Source organism: Canis aureus, chromosome 27 (assembly GCF_053574225.1).
Source record: "Canis aureus isolate CA01 chromosome 27, VMU_Caureus_v.1.0, whole genome shotgun sequence".
NCBI lineage: Eukaryota > Metazoa > Chordata > Mammalia > Carnivora > Canidae > Canis > Canis aureus.
The window spans coordinates 28,570,223-28,582,421 of record NC_135637.1 but is presented as its reverse complement, the minus strand read 5'-3'; the positions used below and the strand labels follow the sequence as shown (position 1 = coordinate 28,582,421).

The window sequence follows — 12,199 nt, the reverse complement described above, 5'->3', positions numbered from 1 at the left end:
TGCATTAGAAATACAAATCAGAACATCACTATTAGGGGCGCCTGGGTGGCCACTGGGTTGAGTGTCTGCCTTTGGCTCAAGTCATGATCCCAGGGTCCTGGAAACGAGTCCCACTTAGAGCTCCCCACAGGGAGCCCGCTTCTCCCTCTGCCTATGTCTCTGCCTCTCTTTCTGCATCTCTCACGAGTAAATAAATTATTTAAAAAAAATAATAATACATAAAAGAAAATCACTACTCCATGCTTTCAGGTTGATTCACTCATTGTCAAAACCTCTGGTTCAGCCTCACAAAACCACTTCACTTTCCAGCACGGGCTACCACAGTCCTAATGTGTCATATAAAGCCTACTTAAATTACCTGTTCCAGAAAAATATGAGGCTCTGGAACCCATGAAATGCACAATTAACTTCACTTTAAGGGAATATAATTCTTTGGTGGGGAATCTTATCTGTTCCATGAAGGCCCCTCACCCCCTGTCCCTCTTGGCTCTTTTCTTGCCCCTTCACTGTCCTTCTTCCTTCCTTGTTCCCTTCATCTCTCCCTAATCTTCATTCAACCTGGTCAAATCTTTAAAAACCCATCTTTCCATTTGGTGAACCCCCTACTCTTCACCTGCAATTCTCATTCCATTTCTCATCTTTCACTGCTCATTCCCACAATCTACTTAAGCCGACACTGATTACTGAAAAACAGATCTCAGAGCTTTAAAGAAGAGGTTTAAAGGTCCTCATATCCAGGAGCTGGCTCTGATACCATGCCCCACCTGCTCAAGGCTGATTATTAACCTAGAGTTAATATAAGGAAAGGGCCATCCCTGGGATGAGAAAGCACCACCTGCAACCATGGCTAGCACATTAAGCCCCAGTACCGTAACTGGGACCCTTGGTCCTCCTGAAATGTCAGACCGCATCCACAATGCTGCTGACATCTCTGTCATTGTCATCTATTTCGTGGTGGTGATGGCTGTTGGGCTGTGGGTACGTAGAAGTCCAGTGGTGTTTGGGATGGGAACCTGAAGGGAAGAGTGTGGTGTGACAATGTGATAAAGCTAAGAGAACATTAACAATTGTTAGATTTCATAATCCTTCTCTCAGAATCATTGTCTTGTGTGTGATATGAGTAATGTTTGCTCAGTTAATTTATTCTCCTACCAACTGCATCATTTGATCAGAGCCAGCAAGCAGCACCTCAGACTTATTCTCACCCTCACTGATATTTTCACTCATTTTTCTCTCCTTTCCCCTTTATTCCCTTTCACTAATTTTTATATTCCCCAAATGAATGAGACCATCTAATGTTTGTCCTTCTCTGATTGACTTATTTCACTCAGCATAATACCCTCCAGTTCCATCCACGTCGAAGCAAATGGTGGGTTTCTAATGGCTGAGGAATATTCCATTGCATATATAGACCACATCTTCTTTATCCATTCATCTTTTGATGAACACCGAGGCTCCTTCCACAGTTTGGCTATTGTGGACATTGCTGCTAGAAACATCCCAGTGCAGGTGTTCCAGCAGTGGCATCTGTATCTTTGGGGTAAATACCTCAGACTTATTCTGTTCACCATCTCCAACTCCTGGCATAATGAATAAAGATGTTACTTTTATTATCTCATTTCTTTTATTTTCCTTTGTTATTTTGCTCACTTTCTAAGTGAGTCAGTTGGATGCTTAATTAATTTGCATTCATTCCTTATTTTTAGTGTTAAGCATAAAGCTGCAAATTTACTTCCAAGCACAACTTTAGCCATACCCCACATTATTTTCTTTTTTTTTTTAAAGATTTTATTTATTTATTCATGATAGTCACAGAGAGAGAGAGAGGCAGAGACACAGGCAGAGGGAGAAGCGGGCTCCATGCACCGGGAGCCCGACGTGGGATTCGATCCCGGGTCTCCAGGATCGCGCCCTGGGCCAAAGGCAGGCGCCAAACCGCTTCACCACCCAGGGATCCCCCCACATTATTTTCATAAATGAAAATAAACAGAACAATTAGGACAGAAGTTGAGGAATAGGATTTCTCAAAGTCCCTTCATTTCTACAAAACTATGATTTCGAGATCCTTTTAAATTTGATGCTATATCACATTTTCTAGGAAAATATTTCTCTTTAGGCATGCTGAAGGAGCGACCACTATGAACACTCCAGCCAGAGCATCTGTAGCATCCTGGTTGAACCTTCAGTGGTTTGGCCCTCACATGTCCTCCTTTCTGCGTAGGCAATGCTGAAGACCAACCGGGGCACCATTGGAGGTTTCTTCTTGGCTGGTCGAGATGTAGCCTGGTGGCCGGTGAGTGTGTCTAAGTTTCTCAGAGATCAATTTCCTATGTACATGTTTAAGAATGAGTAAAGAAAACATTGGGAATGCTGATAGTTTCTGATGTGCATGGGCTGTCCACTTGCTGGTGTCTCTTCCTAAATCCCTGACCCCGAAGATCTGTCCTGTCATTCCAGTAAATGAGAGTGTGTCACCCATTATGAGAGCAAGAAGTGACTTGGCCAGAGTGGTTAAAGCAGACCAACCAAGCTTGAAATTGATATTTATTGGAGTGTCCAATCAGATATTTCCTTCTTAAGAAGTTCCTCTTCATCTTTCCAGTCATAAGGACTTTCTTCCCACCTACCTCCTCTTCCATCACTGTTCTTGAGTCTCAAAGATGAAGAGAAATCTTTTGAGTAATCAGAGGCAAGCACTAGTCCTGACAAAATAGAATTGGGATGTGGAACTGCTGCAATGCCCATTCTTCCGTTCCCATCTTTTCAGCCCTCAGTAACATCACCTTTTCTATTCGGACATTTTAGGTCAGAGAGTGAATAGAAGCTAATTTATGGCTATGGGATTGGTTGAGCCTTGAATGTTTCATAAAAACAATCTTAAGAAGGCAATGTCTGATGGGACACTCCAATAAAAAATCCACTCTGGCCGGGTCACTTCCCAGTCTCCACTTTCATTCATCTTATATAATTAGCAGATCCATGAAGGAAGAATGTACTGAGCACCCACTGTATAACCAACCCTCTGTTGATACCATATGGATTCAGAGAAGAAGATGCACCCTCTGGTGCAATGGGGCTCTTGCCAAGGTGGTCAGAGATAAAAATCCATCAGGGAAGAGATCTGGTATTGCAACACAGCCCTCATGAACATGTAAAACCAACAAGAGTGGCTGTGTTCCAATAAAACTATTTGTGAATATTGAAACTTGAATTTCATATAATTTCACATTTCACAAAATATTAGTCTTCTTTAGGGTTTTTTTTAGCCATTTGAAAATGTTTAAAAAAAAACATTTTTTACTTATCAACCATATAAAAACTGGGGACTGGCTAGATTCAGCCCACAGGACTCTTGCCCTAAGGAGGTGTGATGGAAACATCTCAACATTTACCTGCTTTCAAGAAATCTGATATAGGTCTTTTAACTCTGATCCTAGTCTGGTTTTTTTGGATTCCAGATGGGCGCCTCTCTCTTTGCCAGTAACATTGGCAGCGGCCACTTTGTGGGGCTGGCAGGGACAGGAGCAGCCTCAGGAATTGCCACTGCAGCCTTTGAATGGAACGTAAGTAACATCATAGGATTTTTCCTTTAAATCCAAACTCTGTCCGTGTATATACCCCTCCTTTGTTGAAGATTTTGCCCCTAGCTTTGCCTTAGCAGTATCAGGGACTCCAGAATGGACCCAGTCTCCACACATGCTCTATGGCCTGAGTTCTCTTTTGATAGCACCATAAACTCCAGGATGGAGCCAGCTTCCAGAGAAACGAACAACATGCCCTTATGGCCCCAGTGGGTGTGGTTATCAGGCTATCAAGAGTGTGGCTCTTTTAACGTGTAACCTTGGACTTCCTTAATCTCTGTGAGGCTTGGGTTCCCCTTACATAAAACAGGAGTAACTGCTTATCATATCTTCCTTACCCGGTTGTTGTGAGGGCAGCATGAGTGATATATGCAAAGATTCTTTGTAAATAGTATTGTTAATGCAAGATTATACCATTACCATTATTATATGTGGCAAGACTTGGAGGACAGTGGGAATATCCTCCTACCATCAAATTGTTTTCTCATTGCTTTGTTACTCAGTATATAATTCCTTCCATTCGAGGATTATTCCTTTTAGCAAAGAATGTATGATCTGGGAGTCCAGCTGGGCCCAGATCTCTCATCTTCTGTCCATTTTACTTCACACATCTTTTGTCCCACTTTAAGCCCCAGGAAAGTGTGGTATCTGAATCATGGAACAGACGAAAGGAATCCACAGCTGTCTTGAACTCATAATTGGTTGATGGGACAAGATCCATGCAAACTTACTTTATTTTCAGACTTAGAGATAATGAAGTGATACAAGCCAAGTCTCTTGAACTACATATTCTTTTCTGTTTTGTTTTGTTTTGTTTTGTTTTTTTGCAGGCTCTACTGCTATTGCTGGTTCTAGGATGGGTCTTTGTCCCCATATACATCAAGGCAGACGTGAGTATCCTATAGGTGTTATCTTGCATCAGTCAGGCATTCATTTAATCATTCTTTCTGCTCAATCATGAAACCATTATCACTTGCCCCAGGGTTTCTGGGCTTACGCTTACCTAAATCCACTAAATGCTATCTCACGCTCTTGAAAATGGCTGCAATCAGCTGTCCTCTTGATCACTATTGTGGAGGTTCCCATTTTCCCACATCCTCACCAGCACATGGTATTTTTCTTCATTCTAATTTTTGCCATTCTGAGATTTGTAAAGTAGTTTATTTTTTAAATTAAGGGTAGGATATACCACAGTTACACCAACTCCCTTTCAACCCTTGTGTTGTCAACCACTGCTGTGCTTCTCTGAACCTAGCTCCCACATTTTTTTCTTCTGCTGCTGGTACTCAGACCATGATGTGCTGTATCCTGGAATAATTCCTGGGATGAGGGTGCTCAGCAGACAAGCGTTCTGGCTCATTCCTCTGTAGGCCACCATTTATTCTTTCTTTGCTCATCTTGGGTCCTTTCTAATATCAGGACTGAACAATTTCTGTTGAAAGATGCTCTCCTTCATGAGTTCTGGACCAATGGACCAATGCCACAGAACTCATGCATGTATTTTTGAATGTACTGTGCAATGCTTAAGGGAGTTTCACACAATTTCTGAGCCACCAAGAGCTCCTTTTTTGCTTAAAAGCAAATTTTATTTGCTGATATTTATCTGCTGATATTATATAAGTATGTATTCTTTTGTACTGGGGGAGATTAAATCATGAGCTTAATCTGCTATGAAGAAACTGGAAAGCTGCACCTTTTATACTACCTACACATCACATAATTAATCTCATATTTCAGTAATGATAATCTCAGACTTTTCTCTAAGTAGGGATTTAATATAATTTCCTTCTTCCCAGTAAAGATAATCACATAAGTATATACCCAAGTATATATTAACAGTTTATTTAATTATCAATTTATCATGTAACCATTAATTGTGGTTCATTAATTATAAATAATATCACTTTTACTAGACAGCAACATTATTGGTGAAAATAATAAAAATTACTTATTGAGCATCTGCCATGCATTTGGTGTTGTTGTGGGTATTTTACATGTACTTTCATATTAAACTCCCACTTTACAGATGAGAAAATGGAGGGTCAGAGAGATTGTCAATTGCCAAAGGTCACACTTCTAGTAAATGCCTGATCTGGATTCTAAGATCATCTGATTCCAATGCCTGTGTTTGGAGGAAAGCCTGCTCTCCCAAGGGAGTGTGCTTTTCTCACCTCTGTATTCCCAAGGTACCACACAGTTACACACGTGCAGGTGCACAAGTGCTTACTAAGTGTTGAATAATCTGAATGTGCTGTGCTCTGAAGGTGAATCCCTGCTGATATCTGTTTCTGCAGGTGATGACAATGCCAGAATATCTGAGGAAGAGGTTTGGTGGGAAGAGACTCCAGATCTACCTCTCTGTCCTCTCCCTCTTCATCTGTGTGGCTTTGAGAATCTCAGTGAGTTCAGTGATTCTGGCATTTTCAATTCTTGAGATTACTTTGGTGGGACTAGAATGCTAGAATCAGAGACATTGGTGTATCAACTATTGACGGCCTTTATGTGTCTGGCTATATGGATGTCCTAACCTACCTAGGATCTTACTACCAATTTTTTATGAAAAAAGAAAAGAAGCTTTAGAAATCCTGCATTCATAGAGTAAAATAATTACAAGTCATGAGAGGTTCCAGAGTGTAAACCTACCTATTCATTAAGGATATGGGAAAAAATGGAGGTACAGGAGGAACAAAATGTTTCATTCAAAAAACACCTAATTTAGTAGTAGAAAAGAGAAGGATTTTCTGGTCCCCTGCTTTCTAGTGCAAAATAACCTCCTTATTCTCTTTGTCAGAACCAATCTAGGGGGTTTATATTTTCATTTTCAACTTATCTGGCACATGAACCAAATGGAAAATTCTTTATATCATTAAACTAACTTCTTAAATTTATTCTATTTTATCTAAGACTGCTCTTATAATACAGATGTCACAAATAAGTGTTAGAAGAATTCTAAAGTTTTTGGAAAGTTCCTTGGAAGATAATCACTGAGGAGAAAAGAAAGGAATTTGAAGGTTCAACAACACATGTAGAAAACAAAGAGAGTAACATTTTCTCTTCATGTTTGGTGACTAATGAAATAATTTCCTCCAAGTTTATGGTTTAGGAAGTTCATGAGAGAAGAATCTGATCCTCATATTTGCTCTTCTGTTGAGTCCTTATCGTAAGTAAACCAGCTGCTCAGATTAGATGGCATGAGCTTCCTAATGCAATGTGAGCATTTTCCATTACCCAATGTATATTGCTACCTGTGCTAGAGATAATAAAGATTCCTGTGCTCTAGGGGTTCACTATATGGTTAAAGATATAAAAACTATACACATGAAATCATTAACACATGAAATCATTAGCACTTTATGACAATATATGAAAATATATTACGATGTGAGCTGAAATAGATGTGTGGACAAGTAGAAGAGACATACTACAGACACTTATGAAAAGGGGTGGTCCCAGGAGAGCAGAATTGGACATCATTCTCATGGGGTGGGGGGATGCGCAGTGCTTAAACAAGTCCTCAGGATGAGAAATTTAGGAAAGGCTCAAAGAAGCAGAGGAGGCTATATGTTCTACAAGTGACTGAATTTCAGTGATCTCCCACTTCTCCTCTGGCTCTGACATCTACATTTTGTAGTCCTAAAAAAACATGAACATAAGGTTCTGGAGCAAAATAACAGTGACCACAGGACCTTGAGGGATGCAGTGTCCAGAAGTGGAAGATTCCCAATGGGAGGAGGGCATGGATTCTTATGGAGCTGGATGGGGGAGCAGGAAAGCCCAAGAGCATGTGTATAACTATGCAAGGTCTGTGGTTGACTGGAAATACACAGTGGGAGGGGTGCATTCTTACCTACAAGGTTATCTTTAAAGTGATATTAATAGTGATTAATCTTACACACGACCTTTTGTATATTACTACACTCTGATAACAGAGTCTGCTATAGTTTTTCATTAAACAGATCATTAAGAGGAGTTAACAAAAGGTTAGCTTTCAGTCTCCCCTGCCCCAAATTTGAAAGAGATCATCTTATTCACTGGTTTTTAACCTCCAATAATACTTCCAATTATACCAACATTATATTGAGAATCATTGCAGACATGATGCAACTTAACCTCTAAATATTTCAGTCTGTATGTAGTATCTTAATAACATACTGATATTCTGTTAGAAAACCAATTGCAAATTTTATTTTTTTAAAGATTTTATTTATTTATTCATGAGAGAGAGAATGAGAGAGAGAGAGGCAGAGACACAGGCAGAGGGAGAAGCAGGCTCCATGCAGGGAGCCCGACGTGGGACTCAATCCCAGGTCTCCAGGATCTCGCCCTGGGCCGAAGGTGGCTAAGCCACTGGGGCTGCCCAACTGCAAATTTAAAAGTCAGGAACTTAATCTCGATACAAAATAATACGTAACTTACAGGATTTATTCAGATATGACAATTATCTTAATAATATCTTTTAATAACAAAAGAAATCCCTGGATCATGAGTTGCTTTTTTCATGAGAAATACTTTATAATCATTGCAAATTTAATTAATCCCATTGAATCATCCATACTAAAATGGCAAGTTTTATGTTATTTATCTTACCACAGTGAAAAAAAATCATTGGTAATAGAGGCTTATATGTAATTTCAAAACTATCAATTTAATGCCTTAATTGCATTATATAAGAGAAATGAAAGTCAAGAAATTCATAATATGATAATGTGTGTTTTAATATGTAAATGATTCAGCATGAATGTACAAGTGGTTAATGCTGTGGTTAAATAACTCCCCTTGCTATGTAAATCAGGATGAATGTAACAGCTATAAATGCAGACAGATGCAGGTATGTTTTATGGCAACTCAAATATAATAAGTGGCATCGCTAGGAGATAGCTTTTCAGAAATGGTAAATAAATTTTTTGCAAACATCCAATTTTGTAAAAAGCTTTATCTTGCCTCAATTTACACAGCAGTTGAATTCCTTGAAAACTCACTGATAAAGTAGCAGAAAGCAGTTTCTGTTCATAACTCAGAGTCAGGTTCTAGGCTCAATTAATAATAGGCTTTTCACCCACTGATATGTCAGGTTTTATTTCAAATATTAGGGGGGAAAGTTAATCATATCCTGGACACCTCTTCCAAATTCAAGTTCTACAAAGAAACCTACCTTTAATTCCTCCAATTCTGAATCCTGACATCTTATCCTATCCCTCAGTTCACTCATGCTTTCCTTTTTCTTCAATTCCATGATCCATCCTTATAATCACTCTTCTGCACATACCCTCAATTTCTTTGTCTATCTTTTCTTACATTGAACTCTCCAAGAAAAACTCCAAACTAGCTTCCCACTTACTCTGTGCATGCACCCAAGGATTTTTACTTGTGTGTTTCTAGCCAACATGCTTATGTGATGTGTCTAGCCTTTTGGCTTGGTTTTGGGTTTTTGATATGGAACCTGAGAGGGTCAGAGTTGAAGGGGCAGATCCAAGTGGGGCCAGCACAAGTTTGTGTTGCAAAAAGATCCAGAAAGCTGGGAAGGATGCTGTGCAGGCACACACATCCAGGTAGTGCAGGGTGCACATGATCTCTGCAGTACCCTCTGCTGGCCTCTAAACCTCAACCAATAATCCTTTTATCTGTGTTACATTAGGATTTTTCTCTGGTCCTCTCAATATCTATTCTAAATGATTCACAACTTTTTTTAGCCACTATACCTCTGCCTCTTATCAGAAAGCCTCATCTCCCACTTTATCTAAAAAATTTAAGTGTGAACCACTCATCTCTCACTTAAACGATCTACATTTGCCTCCTTCTTTCCTCCTTTTCACCAGTCTGAAGATGAAGAGTCTTCTTTTTGTCAAAGGCCAACCTCCCAACCTGTGCCTATCTTCATCCTATCTCTTCTCGATGTTTCTGAAATTTCCTTCGTAATTACCTCTCTATCATATTTTCTTCTTATTTTCTATTACCTCAAATGTGCTCAAGCATCCTCCTCCTTAACAAAAACCACTGCTTTACTGTGGCTCTTATATTTACCACTCTAGTTTTTATCATTGTTTTTCTGCATACAATCATGAGAGAGTATTCTATGCAAGCTGTAGTGTAGACATTTCTTACTTTCTGTTCACTTACTCATTGTTCCTCTGTATGGTCAGTCCAATAATCAGTCCTCTGAGGATAAGCTCTGGCTTCCAAGGAGTTCATAAATGGATTGCAGAAATGCCATGTTTATATACAGCAAATATTAGTGGGAAGTCATTGGTGAAGAGCTAAGTGATGCAGAGCATGTTTCTTTCCCATCCTGACTGTTCCCTTTTTAGTCAGATATATTTTCTGGAGCCATATTCATCAAACTGGCCTTGGGATTGGATCTTTACCTGGCGATTTTCATCCTCTTGGCTATCACTGCTATTTACACAATTACTGGTGAGTTTGTTGCTTGTTTAGCTTAATCATGGTATCTTTTGCTGATCTCATACCAAACAGCAATTAGCAACTTCAGTATTAGCCTTGTCACCACCAAGCTTATGGTTACCCTTTTATTCTCAATATGACTGTCAGGCACAGGCACAGAAACATAACAAGAGCCAAGCAAACAGAATCCTCTGTATTATAGGGTGACAGAGTTACTAAAATATTAGACCCATCTATATGCTGCCAGCAAGAAACTCATTTCAGACTTAAAGACACTTGCAGATTAAAAGTGAGGGGATGAAGAAACATTTGCCATGCATGTGATGTCAAGAGAAAGCCAGGGTAGCAGTACTTATACTGAACAAAATAAAATTTAAAACAAAGAGTTTAAAAAGAAACAACAAAAAAGGATTCCACATAATGATAAAGGGCAAAATCCAAAAAAATATAACAATTATAAATATTTAGGCACCCACATGGAAGCACACAAACACCTAAATAGATACTAACAAACATAAAGAAACTAATCAATTGTAATACAACAATAGGGGACATTAACACCCCAATTACATCGATGGACAGGTCATCCAAACAGAAAAACAAGAAAAACTGTTTTTTTGTATATTTTTTATTGGAGTTTGATTTACCAACATATACCATAACACCCAGTGTTCATCTTGTCAAGTGTCCTCCTCAATGCCCGTCACCCAGTCACCCCAAACCTCCACCCACCTCCCCTTCCACTACCCCTTGTTCATTTCCTACAGTTAGGTGTCTCTCATGTTCTGTCACCCTCTCTGATATTTCCTACTGACTTATTTCACTCAGCATAATACCCTCCAGGTCCATCCACGTTGAAGCAAATGGTGAGTATTTGTCGTTTCTAATGGCTGAGTAATATTCCATTGTATACATAAACCACATCTTCTTTATCCATTCATCTTTCGATGGACACCGAGGCTCCTTCCACAGTTTGGCTATTGTGGACATTGCTGCTAGAAACATTGGGGTGCAGGTGTCCCAGCGTTTCACTGCATCTGTATCTTTGGGGTAAATCCCCAGCAAGGCAATTGCTGGGTTGTAGGGCAGGTCTATTTTTAACTCTTTGAGGAACCTCCACACAGTTTTCCAGAGTGGCTGCACCAGTTCACATTCCCACCAACAGTGCAGGAGGGTTCGCCTTTCTCCACATCCTCTCAAACATTTGTGGTTTCCTGCCTTGTTAATGTTCCCCATTCTCACTGGCGTGAGGTGGTATCTCATTGTGGTTTTGATGTGTTTTCCCTGATGGCAAGTGATGCGGAGTATTTTCTCATGTGCTTGTTGGCCATGTCTGTGTCTTCCTCTGTGAAACTTCTGTTCATGTCTTGCCCATTTCATGATTGGATTGTTTGTTTCTTTGCTGCTGAGTTTAATAAGTTCTTTATAGATCTTGGGAACTAGCCCTTTATCTGATACATCATTTGCAAATATCTTCTCCCTTTCTGTAGGTTGTCTTTTAGTTTTGTTGACTGTATCCTTTGCTGTGCAAAAGCTTCTTATCTTGTTGAAGTCCCAATAGTTCATTTTTGCTTTTGTTTCTTTTGCCTTCATGGATGTATCTTGCAAGAAGTTGCTGTGGCCAAGTTCAAAAAAGGTGTTGCCTGTGTTCTCCTCTAGGATTTTGATGGATTCTTATCTCACATTTAGATCTTTTGACCATTTTCAGTTTATCTTTGTGTAGGTGTAAGACAATAGTTCAGTTTCATTCTTATACATGTGGATGTCCAATTTTCCCAGCACCATTTATTGAAGAGACGTCTTTTTTCCAGGGTATAGTCTTTCCAGCTTTGTCGAAAATTAGTTGACCATAAAGTTGAGGGTCTACTTCTGGATTCTCTATTCAGTTCCATTGATCTATGGGTCTATTTTTGTGCCAGTACCACACTGTCTTGATGACCACAGCTTTGTAGGACAACTTGAAATCCGGCATTGTGATGTCCCAGCTATGGTTTTCTTTTTCAATATTCCCCTGGATATTCAGGGTCTTTTCTGTTTCCACACAAATCTTAAGGTTATTTGTTCCTATTCTCTGAAGAAATTCCATGGTATTTTGATAGGGATTGCATTAAATGTGTAAATTGCCCTGGTGGCTTGGACATTTCACAATATTAATTCTTCCAATCCATGAACATGGAATATTTTTCCATCTCTTTGTGTCTTCCCATTTCTTTCAGAAG

General features: G+C 39.5%; 1 protein-coding gene across 1 annotated transcript in view; it reads left to right on the top strand.

The window, feature by feature from the left end:
* Nucleotides 1–843: 843 nt before the first annotated feature.
* Nucleotides 844–12,199, top strand: part of LOC144299527 (solute carrier family 5 member 4) — a 49,647-nt gene continuing 38,291 nt past the window's right edge. Inside the window, exons 1-6 of the mRNA XM_077874990.1 lie at nt 844–978; nt 2,222–2,293; nt 3,459–3,563; nt 4,412–4,471; nt 5,876–5,980; nt 9,887–9,992. Of these exons, the coding sequence (XP_077731116.1) occupies nt 844–978; nt 2,222–2,293; nt 3,459–3,563; nt 4,412–4,471; nt 5,876–5,980; nt 9,887–9,992 (583 nt within the window). The remainder of the gene's footprint in view (nt 979–2,221; nt 2,294–3,458; nt 3,564–4,411; nt 4,472–5,875; nt 5,981–9,886; nt 9,993–12,199) is intronic.